We start from the raw sequence: 15,565 nt of genomic DNA, 5'->3' as shown, positions 1-15,565 counted from the left end.
AAAAATGGTGCATAAAACATGAGAAGCGGGGGATTTAGTGTGATTCGTGACAAAAAAGAGAGTTTTTTTGAAAAAAATGGGGGGATTGGTGATTTAAGCGACTAAAATGATAGTAAAATCTAGTAAGATAAGTGTCAAAGCGATGTCAGCACTTCTGTGCATGTCCAAAGAAATTGTTAAACAAAATGTCGACTTATTAATTTCTATATACTGTTAAAAATATCTAACAAGAATAAACTTCCAATTATCATCTCAAACTATTTTAAAAACAAGTGTCTAAATGTTTTTCCTTTACAGGACGCAGATGCAGAAATAATCGGCGGCACAAGCAAGCAAAGTGTAAAATTAAAAGCGTCAGATATTTATTCTGACGACTCGGGCAGCGACTCGGATGATAATAAATCACAAGGTATGAATTTATTTCATTATCCCATTGACCACCGAGCGGCCCGATCGGGCCGCGACACAATAGATTTTCTATTGTGTCTGTGATTCCGGGACTGAGGGATTATTATAAAACATATGAAAACTAAATAATAATTTAAACTGTTTAAAAATTCTTACAAAATATAAATAAAGCGCAAGTATTGGAAAATTATTTGAAACAACTACAATTTAAATTCCGCGTGCAAAACATGTGCAACAATATAAAATTTAATTCAGAAGAATACTATAGCAAAATCAATATAAATTTCTGTAAGTAATTCTTCATTATTTGTTGCTTTTTTATCTGTATTTTTGACATAACTCTATACTCTATGAATGCAATTTTTTTTAATACTTACCTGTTTGACATTTCTATAATCTATGGCTAAAAGCGCGGCAATATTCAAAAAAAGAACTGATGTAGAAAAAGTTTCTAGCTTACACGCGGTTTGCATTTTCTTATTTGAAATAATAAAAAAATAAAGTAAATATAACTAAAATGTTTAAAGAGAAAATCGATTACGAGGCGGGATTTGAACCAGAGATTGCTCTTTTATCGAATTATAATATAATAGTCCAGGATCCTTCGCCCATTTTTGCACGTGATTACTATCAAGCTAATTTTCCGTGAGTAGCTTTATTTTGATGAGACGCCCAATAATTTCCTGTACGAAACTCGATTGTGGTAGCTAACAGAGGTAACAAGAATAAATGTGTTGATTTGATGGTTCTCAAATATTTATTACGCAATTTGTAGGACAATATGTCTGTTGAATTATATAAATATTAACGAAGTGAAAACAAAAAAATCAGCTGGCTAGTAATCATTTATGATGACCTCGTTATCGATACACATTGGAAAGAGGTGACTCTTTGACCAAACCATAGATTTTGTAGGACAAATATTTTTTCGAATAATATAGATAAGTACTTAATTATCTTGAGATTGAACAAAAAAAAATTCAGTTAGTAATAAATATTTGAGAACCATCAAATCAAAACATTTTATCCTTGTTACCTCTGTTAGCTACCACAATCGAGAGTTTCGTACATGAAATTATTGGGCGTCTCATCAAAATAAAGCTACTCGCGGAAAATTAGCTTGATAGTAATCAAGTCCAAAAATGGGCGATGGATTCTGAACAGCTATAACTCATTAAAAATATATATTTATAAAGAATTTGAATGCCAAAAAACAAAACTATAAAATTCAAAAAGAAAATCATCACCAGGCCGGCGCAGTTCATCATCATCATCTTCATCATCTGGTGAAGAACCGGAGCCGAGAAGGGAACGGGAACAGGAGGAAGTCAAATATGCAGATACTAGGGATCAAATTAATAAATTACGACTTAGCAGGTAAAACTATTCAGTTATAACACGCTTTTATTACCTTCACCTGTATGTTTGTATGTAAGCGACACCTTAGACTCGATTTTGACCCACTTTAAACGGACAGATGTAAGTCAAACTTTATATACTTATTAAGGACTAGCTGTGCTCCGCGGTTTTACCTGCATTGCTCCGCTCCTGTTGGTCTTAGCGTGATGATATATAGCCTATAGCCTTCCTCGATAAATGGGCTATCTAACACCGAAAGAATTTTTCAAATCGGATCAATAGTTCCCTAGATTAGCGCGTTCAAACAAACAAACAAACTCTTCAGCTTTATAATGTTAGTATAGATGTAAATATCGGAATATGTTTACATTCAAGCTAATACATACATAAAAAACAAAAATCACTGATTTATCTTTTAAAATAAATATATTAAAAATCATGTGAATTCAGATTTTTTTTACATACCATAAGAAACTATTCTTTTTTTGCAGATTTAAATTAGAAAGACTAGTCCATTTGCCTTTCTTCGCTCGCGTTGTCACAGGATGCTTTGTTAGGATCGGAATCGGGAATAATAATGGCAATCCTGTATATAGAGTGAGTTAATTTTTTATTTATAATGCAAATTATGAAATAATTATCTTTAAGGTGATTGCAACGATCTGTTCCCAGCCAATATCCCGCTAGATGGCGCTGAATTCTACATTTCTAGTTTATTTGAGTTTTTGCGTAATTGGAATAGTCATCAAACCTAGGAATAGTCATGGCGGTTACTGAATATTATATTTTATTGAAATATGTTATATCATTGCCTTAAAATCCACCCAATTCGGTAAAATTATGCGTTTTAACATCTGTCATTGCATACAGGGTCGTTTACACACACAGACGTATACAAAAATGATAAAGATTTAACTCTAGATGGCGTGAATGTAAAGCGCGTCACACACGGTGAAGATACTACCTATAATATTTTATCTAATCTAGTAATATTTTATATTACAGTATCTTAAGGTATCCGGTATCAGCGTTCTGACCATCATTTTTCTTTTTTCGCTGTAGAACCGCCATCCTGTTACAAATGACCCACAAAGGAGAATGACCACGGGTGGTATCGGTAAAATTTTAGTTGTGCCACGTATTCGTTATATTGTTAATTCCTATTTGTATTTATAATGATCATATGTATCAATATTAAGTCTTAATTAAACCGGATAAATTGAAATAATAGTAAAAGTAAAAGTTTTTCTTTTGAAACATGTATGACTACGTATGGAATCGGTAAAATACTAGTTGTGTCACGTGTTCGTGATATTGTTAATTCCTATTTGTATTTATAATGATCATATTTATCACTATTAAGTTGTAATTATACCGAATAAATAGAAATAAAAGTAAAAGTTTTGTTTTGACACATACCTATATCTATCTCTCTTGCAAACGTCATATGTCATAGTTTCTATTTGAAATGTCAAATGAATGTGTTCGACGCATTGTTCGATGTTATTTTGAAATAATGTTTAAATTACGATTTACTTTTCACATTTGTCTTGTAAATTAAAATATTACCTATGTAATAAATGTAAAACTTAACGTTCATCGTTAGTTTAAACTCGATTAAGTAGTTTTTTGAAGTGTTGAATAAAACTATTGTTTTATTTTTATTGTCGCGAACTGCGGCTTATTTACATAAAAACTTTAATCATATCTAAAAGTACTAACATCAAGCTTTAAATTGAGCTATATTTCATCTTGACACAATAAGTTTGATTGCGATACCAAGTGCCATAGTCACTTGGGCAATCTCCTGTGGTTTTCATTTTTCTGTATGGGTAGACAAAACTTCAAAACGCCACCTGCTACGGTTTATATTATTATGAACGATTAGCTTTCCGCCCGCATTTTCAAAAAAAAAACCCGTATAGTTCCCGTTCCCGTGGGGTTTCCGGGATAAAACCTATTCAATGTGTCCAAGTTACGTTCTATATGTGTGCTAAATTTCATTGTAATCGGTTCAGTAGTATTTGCGTGAAACACACACATACACATCCTCACAAACTTTCGCATTAGTAGGAAGTAGGATTGTTATAAAAATAAAAGTTATATTTGTTGGCGTAAACTATTTTATTGTAATTTTGGGAAATAAATAATGTCAAAATTGATTACCTACAATAAAACGCAGTTTTATTTTATTACCTACATTACACTATTGTTTTTTTTTTATCAAAACATGTATTTGAAGTAGCAAATATGATATTATGCTGATCCAAGCATTTTCACTCAAAACTAATATCACTAATGATTTGTAAAAGTAAATTATTTCAATATACATTTCATAACCAACAAGTAAGAATAATTATTCATAAGTACAACAACAAATCAAAAACACTATTTACTATGGAAAAAAAACCAGGAAGGTGAAAAACATATTTACGATTTCGATGCACTCGACTTTTAGTAAAATAATAGGTAAAAATATTAATATGGTTTTGATCACAGACATATCTGTGGTTTTGATTTTAGCTACTAGTATCAGAAAGCTGCGTGTTCAATGCACGTCGGGGTCCCACAACTGTGGAGGAAGGAAGGTAGAATACCTCCATCGAATAAGTGAAGTTTCTCGACATACTCGATTTGCCGGCCGGCCTCAATGAAGATTGTCCGAAAGTTGTATATGTGCTCTGTAACGAAAAAATTTCACTAGCGCGATTCAGAGTGAGGTGTCGTACAATATACCTAATGAAGTTTTTCATCTTTTTATTTTACTGCAAATACAAAATAAAAATTAAACAATGGTAATGTAAATTCTAAACAAACTACTAAGTACTACCAATATACAATTAGAACAAAAATCATTTGACTTGTTTATTTCACCCAGAGGCCAGAGGCGGCTCGTGACAAAATTGTATAGGTGTTCACTTGAAAATTGAAATAAAACAACGAAAATACAATAGCGTTCGGGATGATTTATTACAAAAAAATGAGCACCACATTTTATAAATGTCTATAACACTAAAAATTACAAAGTACAGGCTATTTCAAAACGAATTCAATGACTAGGTATCAATAATTAGTAAATCACCGAATTTGCATTCGCGAGCGTAGGTATCCATAGTGTTTGTCACTGACGGTCACTGACCTCTATAACTTATAGTTATAGAGGTCAGTGGTGTTTGTTGTGTAAACATGTATTAGACCGGGCTCCAAGGAGATGTTCGTTTGCATAAATCGCGGACCTAAATCTGACTTCTGATATATATTGTATAGATCCCAGACATCCTATAGACAGATGTTGCCAACCAGTTTTGTGGTCCCCTTCCCCGCACCCCGGTAATTAAATATGGCATACAAAGAAAAAAATAAACATTTCCAAAACATGCCGTGTGGGGTATCAAATGAAAGAGCTTATTGAGTAGATCACGAATATATAGCATTTTTTTTTTTTTTTTTTTTTTTTAAGTGGGGAAATCTTACCTAAGATACCCACGGCTCCCGGGGAAGGAGCCGTGGGTTATGTCGGATTCCTACCGACTAAAACCCCACTGTGTACCAACGCGCTGCTTTAGACGGGATGCGGGGACACTATCGCAATCTTCCGCATGTCCCGCCCAGCAGTTGCCCGTTTCCAGGCCCTCCGCGAATTGCCTGTTTCCAGGCCCTCCACCAAATTACCCACCACGAGGCGGCGCAAGCTGGAACACGAGCTCACGCCACCCACTCGCCGACGATGGATTGTTCCCCGTTCCATCATCGGCGTTCCCCAAACCCCCGACCCCAGCACCGACCGGCCGGAGGGCGCGCGCCGAAAGGCCCTACGAAACGTGTTTCACGCGTCGAAGGACCCTCCGGCGCACTTTTATAGAGGTTTCCCTCGCAGCCCCCACCTCACACCAGAGGTGGTGGCCCTCGGTCCGGCCCCACGGACCGGATTACGAGTTGGCAGACGGCTGTCGCAGGACAGCCGCCGCCCCACACCCACCTACAGGAGTCACCGCATGTCACCAAAGTGACGTGTCGGGATCCCGCCCCCTGCTTTGTTGGTAGTCAGACTACCAACAAACACAACACGCGCGGCCTCTGGCCGCCATCCGCCGCCGCAAAAGCGCGGCCCCCTGCCAGTCAGTCGGAACGAGTCCCAAACGAGCCCCGATCGACCTTCCAACCTCATTTTTTCCCAGCCAAATCGCCAGGCCGCGACCGCTGGCCGCCATCCATCGCCGCACCGCAACGGCACCTGAGCCAAACCTGGCCCCCCGGAGGACCCTAGCTAGCTAGCCGGCCATCCAGCCAGCCAGCCAGCCAGCCGGACAACCAGCCGGTGACAACAAGCCAGCCAGCCGCCGCCCAAGGCAGCCGGCCAGCCAACCGGTGGAGCAGCCGGTTTCAGCCAGCCTGCGAGGCAGCCGGTGTGACCAGCCGGTTCCAGCCAGCTCGGCCAGCCGGCCTTCAAGCCAGCCAGCCAGCTATATGGATCCCTGGCCGTCGAGCCAATCGAGTCGTCAGACGACAGACCGGCCGTTCAGCCCCTCCGCGTCCAATTAGCTTCACCCAGAGTACACAGTGCACTCCGAGCTACTGAGCCCCCCCGGCCACGACAAGGCTTGGAACTGATGGGGGGGACGAATATATAGCATACTATAACATTTCTTACACTTTCTCTAAGATTTTTTAGAAAATTTACGAAAATGGTCCATTTTTGAGTTAACTTTAAACCACTATAGATTGAAAACTCATGAATATATTTTTTAAATTATTATTTTAAATAATTAACAATAGTCCATTGTTTACGATTCAGTAGTTCGTACAGTGAAATAGTTGCATGGGGGAGTGGGGGGAGCATTCAAATATGGCGAGTATATTTTCAAGTTTATGCCAGAAATAGAGGCCTAATACAAAAATATCGGTGTCAGGGCTTAGAATAATTATCTCTACACTGTCTTTGTATTTGACTGAATGAAAAATATGGCAGAAAATTCTTGAATCAGCCTCTGTGTGATTAGATTTGGCATAAACTTGAAAATATACTCGCCATCTTTGGATGCTCCCCCCACTCCCCCATGCAACTATTTCACTGTACGAACTATTGAATCGTAAACAATGGACTATTGTTAATTATTTAAAATAATAATTTAAAAAATATATTCATGAGTTTTCAATCTATAGTGGTTTAAAGTTAACTCAAAAATGGACCATTTTCGTAAATTTTCTAAAAAATCTTAGAGAAAGTGTAAGAAATGTTATAGTATGCTATATATTCGTGATCTACTCAATAAGCTCTTTCATTTGATACCCCACGCGGCATGTTTTGGAAATGTTTATTTTTTTCTTTGTATGCCATATTTAATTACCGGGGTGCGGGGAAGGGGACCACAAAACTGGTTGGCAACATCTGTCTATAGGATGTCTGGGATCTATACAATATATATCAGAAGTCAGATTTAGGTCCGCGATTTATGCAAACGAACATCTCCTTGGAGCCTGCTCTATATGTATTTGAGTAGTTAGTAGCATATTATATTCTGAATTTCTGATCCATGCCTATTCACTCAAAACTAATAACACTAATGATTTGTAACAGTAAATTATTTCAATAGGTAGGTATTTGAACATTTCCCAACAAGACGTAAGAATAATTATTCGTAGGTATACAAGATACAATAACAAATCTAATACACTATTTATTATTTTATTATTTACTAGCGGTCCGCCCCGGCTTCGCCCGTGGTACATGTTTACGTTTTCTCTCCAAAAGAAGTAATAGCTAGAGAGCTAGCGCAAAGCTACCTGTATGTATTTGACCAGACCTGGATTTTTGTGTGTTGATTCCCCTATACCTACTATACATGAGATGAGGAGTCACTAAGCCCAGAGTGGTGGACGGGGCGCGCGCTTAGGTAAGACAGGTGGAAATTTTTGGCGAACTTTGAAACCATTTGACCACGTCTGCCATTTTGATATTTGAAAATAGATTATTATTACTATCGGAAAATAACAATGGCAGACCATTATCACGCGGATAACATTCTGGCAGACACTTATGAAAGTGCTGAAAAAAATACAATTTTGAAAGTATTTGACCAGATCTGCCATTCATATATTTTATTTATTAGGGTCTTAAAAACTTATTTTCGAAACGGCAGACATTTTCATTGCGTACAGACTTCAGCAGACAACAAAACTTTACAGACTTCAGCAGTCAACAAGACTTAGCTTCTACATGGTCAGATGTATATATGTATTACGTTCCCTGACCTTACATCAATGATTTACTTTATTAATGTTTTTATGGTCATTTACATTTAATTTTGAAAACTATGGAATAAAATTTATAAATTTGATGATACAAAACTAAATATACATTTGTAAAGAATCTCAAATATAAAGTTGTGTTGCAAATAACAAATCATCATTTAAATATTTAGTTTATTTCTTTATTTAAGAAACAATTAACAATTACAAAACAACATAAAAAAACACGCATGCATTTATTGAAATGTTCATTCATCATCACTATCGTATGGCGTTGTGTGACTCGTCTTCATAATCCATTGAATCGGATTCTGTAAAAGTAAAACGTAAATTATATAATAAAAGAAATGAGTCATTATAAACTTACCTAGTAAGGCAATGCCTTTGATGTCGCACGATGCCGCCGCGCCGCCAGTGTAGGTACTTCTGCTGCTACATGAAAATATGCTAGGGTTGCAACAAATGGGAAATAAAACAATTGTGATTATTACTATTATGATGTAATCATTTATTCATATTATGTACATTCAAAACAATTGCTATTATTAAATCTGATGTAATTATTTTTTCATAAATATATAATTATTATTAATTACATAATATATTGCACTGTGAAATATTTACGTATCACTTTATTTTTGATGTTCTTAATTGTCTTTTATAAAATTTAAGTGACGCATTCGCATTGGGATCAACAATCCGATAAGAAAAGAATGGAGACAACATATACATAGCTTTGATTTCAATTCTACAGATACAAAATATACAATCTATCTAAAATGATACAACGGATGTTTCCTGCGTTTTCTCGTCAAAATACCGAAACAACGTAATTATTGTATAGTAGTTGGGCGTGAAAGTAAAAAAACAAATGAAAAGTGTTTTCCATATGATTATTTATTAAATTTACGCGATTAAGAATAATTTCAACGATACAATTTAGTAACCGAGAATTCAGAGGATTAAAGAAAATACCTGCCTGATCATTTTATCAAACTCTAAAAGAATTATGGTTATTTCCATAGATGTAAAGCCGGTTATTAACTATTTTAACCGTGCGGTTAAAAATGCATTTTTCGTTATTAACGGTTAATTAACCGTTTTTTTTGCTTTTTACGGTTAATAAGCACTAGTGTTGCCGAACTATCGATAGTTTGACTATCGATAGTTGACCTTGAAAATAAGTCAGAATATCGATAGCACTATCGATAGTATCGATATTATCGATACTATCGATACTATCGATAGCGTTAATCATGGAATACTATTGATGAACTGCAATAGTATCGATAAAATCGATAGTATTGATTGCCAATAGTTGCTATACTATCGATACTGTCGATAGTATCGATACTATTGCTACTGAATATTGCAACTACAATCGATACTATCGATAGTACTGATACTATCGATAGTTTTGAGCTATCGATAGTAGTAAATTGTGCAATAGTATTGTTCACGATTTCTTGGTGTAATGGGTCAGTCAGTGCCACCGACCCATATTATGACTCAGTTTAAAAGTTAAGACTAGTATTTGGTTTAATCGTTGTAATAAAGAGACATCTAGTTCTAACATCTAGTTCTCTGTCATCCACTATAATATTATTGATAAAGCAATACTATCGAGAAAAAGGTCACTATCGATGGGACGATATTATCGATAGTATCGACACTATCGATAGTATCGATAGTTCGTTCGATATTGAGCTTCGATAGTATCGACACTATCGATAGTATCGATAGTTCGTTCGATATTGAGCTTCGATAGTATCGATACTATCGATGGTATTGCTATGTGTCGATAGTATTTACGCTTATAGGACTATCGATACTATCGATAGTATCGACACTATCGATAGTATCGATAGTGCTATCGATACTATTGCTTTTCCCCAACTATCGATAGTTAATCGATAGACTATCGATAGTGGACTATCGAGCGGCAACACTAATAAGCACCATTCGATGGCGCTAGTGGCTTGAAATGCGCGTTGCGTGTTACGCGGTCATGCCAATTGCCAGCTAGCCGATTTCAATCTATAGTGATTTAAAGTTAACTCAAAAATGGAGCATTTTCGTAAATTTTCTAAAAAATCTTAGAGAAAGTGTAAGAAATGTTATAGTATGCGTATTCGTGTTATAGTATTCGTGATCTACTCAATAAGATCTTTCATTTGATATCCCACACGGCATGTTTTGGAAATTTTTATTTTTTTCTTTGTATGCCATATTTACCTAATTACCGGGGTGGGGGGAGGGGGACCACAAAACTGGTTGGCAACATCTGTCTATAGGATGTCTGGAATCTATACAATATATATCAGAAGTCAGATTTAGGTCCGCTATTTTTGCAAACGAAACTCCACTGAGAGTCCGGTCTATTATTATAGGTATAGGTTTGTAGTATGAATATTTTGTGTTTAGTTTACGTTAAGTGACTTACAAAAAGACAAAACACAGTACCATTTTTATAGGTCGCAGTCGGATAACTAACCGTTATTTACCGCACTTTATGGGTAGCTAACCAAAAATTTAGTTAAATAACGGTAGCTAACGGGTTTTTTACAACTATAGTTATTTCGCATCACTCGGTTTATTAGTTTGGTAATAATTATTATAGGTAGTTACAACCCTAGCCATTGAGTCGAACGGTAGGCAACACAATATCGACTTTGTGCGGGTACATATGGTACATTTCTTCTTGCTGTGAAGCGTAATTATTATTATTAAGATTTTTTAGGCTATTTTGAATCAGCTGTTCTAATTTAATTCTAGAAATTTATTAAAACGTGATTTTTTTAAAAGTATATTATGAGTTTATAAATACCTCAACCAATAGTTATTGTGTCCTATCCTCATTTCTTTATATCTTGGTAGTTAACTAAAGTGTTAAATTTACATAACCTCAACAACAACATTTACACTGCCACTGCACTAAAACTAAACTAACTAGCTCTCTAGCTATAAGAACCATCCTCGTACTTCAAGGGATATAATAAAAAAAGAATTATCGAAATCGGTTCAGCCGTTCTCGAGTTATGCGCCTACCAACACATTTTGCGATTCATTTTTATATATAAGACTAGCGGTCCGCCCCGGCTTCGCCCGTGGTACATGTTTACGTTTTCTCTACATAAGAACCATCCTCGTACTTCAAGGAATATAATAAAAAAAGAATTATCGAAATCGGTTCAGCCGTTCTCGAGTTATGCGCTTACCAACACATTTTGCGATTCATTTATATATATATACTAGCGGTCCGCCCCGGCTTCGCCCGTGGTACATATTTACGTTTTCTCTACGTAAAAACCATCCTCGTACTTCAAGGAATATAATAAAAAAAGAATTATCGAAATCGGTTCAGCCGTTCTCGAGTTATGCGCTTACCAACACATTTTGCGATTCATTTTTATATATAAGACTAGCGGTCCGCCCCGGCTTCGCCCGTGGTACATAATATTTACGTTTTCTCTACATAAAAACCATCCTCGTACTTCAAGGAATATAATAAAAAAAGAATGATCGAAATCGGTTCAGCCGTTCTCGAGTTATGCGCTTACCAACACATTTTGCGATTCATTTTTATATATAAGAAGATAAGATTATGTGAAAATAACCAGGAAGGTGAAAAACATATTTACGAAAACATAGTAACATAATATGGCTGTCGCTACAATAATTATATTTCAATTTTATCTTTTTATACCTAGTAGAACTGGCCGACGAATAAAAAAAATCGTATTAGAATAAATACAATAAATTACGGAACAAAAAAAGGATTGTAACTGAATTAGGTATGTTTGTTTCTGGGCGCACCGTTTTCGACGACGCGACGCGCGACGTAAGCGTATAGGTATAGGTACCTACTTTGCTAAAACAAACTAATAAAATTGTGTGTCTGTCTGAAAATTCGGAAAAGCATATTTTGCAAGTTTGTAATTACTTTGATAGTTTACCGATTTATAATAATTGTAATTGTAATTGTATAATATATAATTTGCAATGTGGTGAAATTTCATAAAAATCACGGGCCAATTTTTTGTTTTGAATCCCACCGAAAATATAATTGCGTTATTAGAATAATTAATTACTATACCTACCCACGATCAATTATTACAATATAGTCTCAAATGCATACTAGAGAAATATTGCAATTTGATTCAATTAAAATGCATAGCATACAAAAATAAATTCACAACACAAGAAATTCCGCGCGCAAATCATAGCGCGTGTCAATGAAATCAAGAATGTTTTATATCAAGCCGACGCGGACGACGACGCGACGCCGAACAAAAGTACCTACGACGGACGACCACGCTTCGAGTTGCCAAACAACATGAGTAATAAATTGTTTACAAAAAAAACAAGTTTTCCATTTTTCTGTATGAGTAGACAGAACTTCAAAACGCCACCTGCTACGGTTTATATTATGAACGATTGTTATAAAAATAAAAGTTATATTTGTTGGTGTAAACTATTTTATTGATCAATAATTGTGGAATTTAAAATTGTCAACATTGATTACAATAAAACGCAGTTTTATTTTATTACACTATTGTTTTTTTTATCAAAACATGTATTTGAAGTACCATATAATATTATGCTGATCCAAGCATTTTCACTCAAAACTAATACCTATCACTAATGATTTGTAAAAGTAAATTATTTCAATATACATTTCATAACCAACATGTAAGAATAATTATTATTATTCCTACCTACAACAACAAACCTAAAACACTATTTACTATGGGAAAATAACCAGGAAGGTGAAAAACATATTATTATTTACGATTTCGACGCACTCGACTTTTAGTAAAATATAGTAGGTAAACATAATATTATGGTTTTGATTTTTGCTACTAGTATAAGAAAACTGCGTGTTCAAACTACTTGTTTGTCTGTCTGAAAATTCGGAAGTACTTTGGTAGTTTACCGATTTATAATAATATTGTATATATCGTTGTTTAAAAAATATTCAAACACAATAAAATATGATATACCTACTGATTTATCACTGGTTTCAGTGATGAACTGATGAGTCAATTATAGCCACTATACTTTCGTCATACGTGTGTATGATTGATGTGATTTGCAACGTGGTGATATTTCAGAAAAATCACGGGTCAAATTGTCCCACCGAAAATATAACTGCGTTATAAGAATAACTATACCTACGATAAATTATACATAATACAATATAGTCTCAAATGCATACTAGTGAAATATTTTATTTGAATCAATAAAATAAAAAAAAAATAAAAAATAATAATAATACAAAAATAAATTCACAACACAAGAAAATCCGCGCGCAAATCATAGCGCGTGACAATGAAATCAAGAACTTTCGAGCCGACGCGGACGACGAAGGAGCCTAACAAAAGTACCTACAATCATAGGCGGCTCGTGACAAAATTGTATGGCCGTGTTCACTTGAAATAAAACAACGAAAATAGGTACCTACAATAGCGTTAGCAGTACAAAAAAAATGAGCACCACATTATAAATGTCTATTTATACACTAAAAATTATAGAGTATTTCAAAACGAATTCAATTATTATTTAGCAATAATTAGAAAATCCCCGAATTTGCATTCGTGATCGTATTCATAGTGTTTGTCTACACTAATATTATAAAGAGGAAAACTTTGTTTGTTTGTTTGATTGTAATGAATAGGCTCATAAACTAGGTACTGGACATTTTACCAATGTTTGCAAGTTTGTGATTACTTTGATAGTTTACCGATTTATAATAATTGTATACTTATATCATTGTTTAAAAATATTCAAACACAATATGATATAGGTACTGATTTATCACTGGTTTCAGTGATGAACTGATGAGTCAATGTTAGCCACAATACTAATCACTTTCGTCATACATGTGTACGAACTATGATTGATGTGATTTGCAATGTGGTGAAATTTCATAAAAATCACGGGCCAATTTTTTGTTTTGAATCCCACCGAAAATACATATATTACTAATTGCGTTATTAGAATAATTAATTACTATACCCACGATCAATTATTACAATTTACAATATAGTCTCAAATGCATACTAGAGAAACATTGCAATTTGAATCAATTAAAATGCATAGCATACAAAAATAAATTCACAACACAAGAAATTCCGCGCGCAAATCATAGCGCGTGTCAATGAAATCAAGAATGTAATTTTATATCAAGCCGACGAGCGACGACACCGAACTAAAGTACCTACAGTACCATTTACCTTCAGTGTACAATACAGTTTACAGACCTACGACGGACGAACAATAATGAGTAATAAATAAAAAAAAACATAGTTTCTAAGGTCATTAGTTTTATTTTATTTTATTGTTATTTTCTTTGAACGATTGGAAATGAAATTACTCAATTTTTACACAGAACTTTGATTTATTAGAATTATGCTCATTATGCATAAGATAACGAACGCGAATGCACGACATCTAGCGCGTCAATGTCTAAACATCGCCTTTCGTTAAGACATTGACGCGCTAGATCTGTAATAAGTATATAGTCTATGCGCTAGATGTCGTGCTTTATGTCGTGTTATGCTTGGCAAAAGTCACGCACACTACTGTAGAAGTGTCAAATTTTTCCGGTATTTTACTGTTGTTTTTCTAAGTAAATATTGTAAATTATTGATTAAAAAGGTCGAACGCGCACACATTTCATTATAGAGAAGTGATAAAATGATTAGTTTTAAAGAAATAGTGTCTGTGTTAAGTGTTTAGAGGTAATCAAAAATGTATGGAGGGACGGTCGGAACATCAACCTTAAATGTTTTTGATGCAGTGAAATATTTAGGTATATTGACTAGGCAATAATTAGTAGTATGCTAATTCATTTTTAATAATATGTAAAATGTAGTGAATTTAAAAATTAATATTTATTGTAATTAATATTATAAAGGGAAGCTATGTCTATAATCGACGATCTCTTCCAGCCAACTCATAATTTTTAAAGTTTTTGGTATTGAAGTTATAATTATTATCGAATACCATTTAGATTTTTTAATTGTTCAATATATTTTAGTTATTATCATAAACTAAAATTTCCATGTTTTTTTCTTGTTATTATAACCTTTATAATAATTGCAACACTAATAAAATAAATTTTTGAAACTGAAAAGTAACTGCATATAATATGATCTACTACAGATCAAATGACCGCCTATACCAAGGAGGTTGACGCGTGAGCGTAGATCCGAGGGGTCCTGGGTTCGATTCCCGGTGGAGACAAAAAAATGTCTCGGTCTGACAGGACACAGAAGGCTGATCACCTACTTGTCCCTAAAGAAAATCGATCAGTGAAACAGATGTATAATGCATCTGCCCCTTACCCCACTAGGGGACATGGGACTTCACTTTACTACAGATCAAATAAACCTTTAATAATACTAGCTTTCCGCCCGCGGCTTCGCCCGCTTTGTCCTTTAAACTATCCTATCTCTCAAGTTGGATCGAACTGCACATGGTGTGCGAATTTTATTATAATCGGTTAAGTGGTTTAGGAGTCCATTGAGGACAAACATTGTGACAC

General features: G+C 34.8%; 1 protein-coding gene across 4 annotated transcripts in view; it reads left to right on the top strand.

Moving 5' to 3' along the window:
- Positions 1-15,565, top strand: part of Rtf1 (RNA polymerase-associated protein Rtf1) — a 30,249-nt gene that overhangs the window by 6,699 nt on the left and 7,985 nt on the right. For all 4 annotated transcript variants that reach the window (XR_016317829.1, XR_016317828.1, XM_089711895.1 and 1 more), the window contains exons 9-11: positions 298-409; positions 1,659-1,785; positions 2,259-2,364. Coding sequence is in view for 2 of the 4 variants with exons in the window: in XM_089711895.1 (XP_089568021.1) it covers positions 298-409; positions 1,659-1,785; positions 2,259-2,364 (345 nt within the window). In the remaining 2 variants the exon portion in view is untranslated. The remainder of the gene's footprint in view (positions 1-297; positions 410-1,658; positions 1,786-2,258; positions 2,365-15,565) is intronic.

The sequence above is a fragment of the Colias philodice genome, chromosome 27 (assembly GCF_061535455.1).
Source record: "Colias philodice isolate Cphi_HAF_F1 chromosome 27, ilColPhil1 Martin Lab GWU primary, whole genome shotgun sequence".
NCBI lineage: Eukaryota > Metazoa > Arthropoda > Insecta > Lepidoptera > Pieridae > Colias > Colias philodice.
This window is presented reverse-complemented; position numbering and strand designations above follow the sequence as displayed.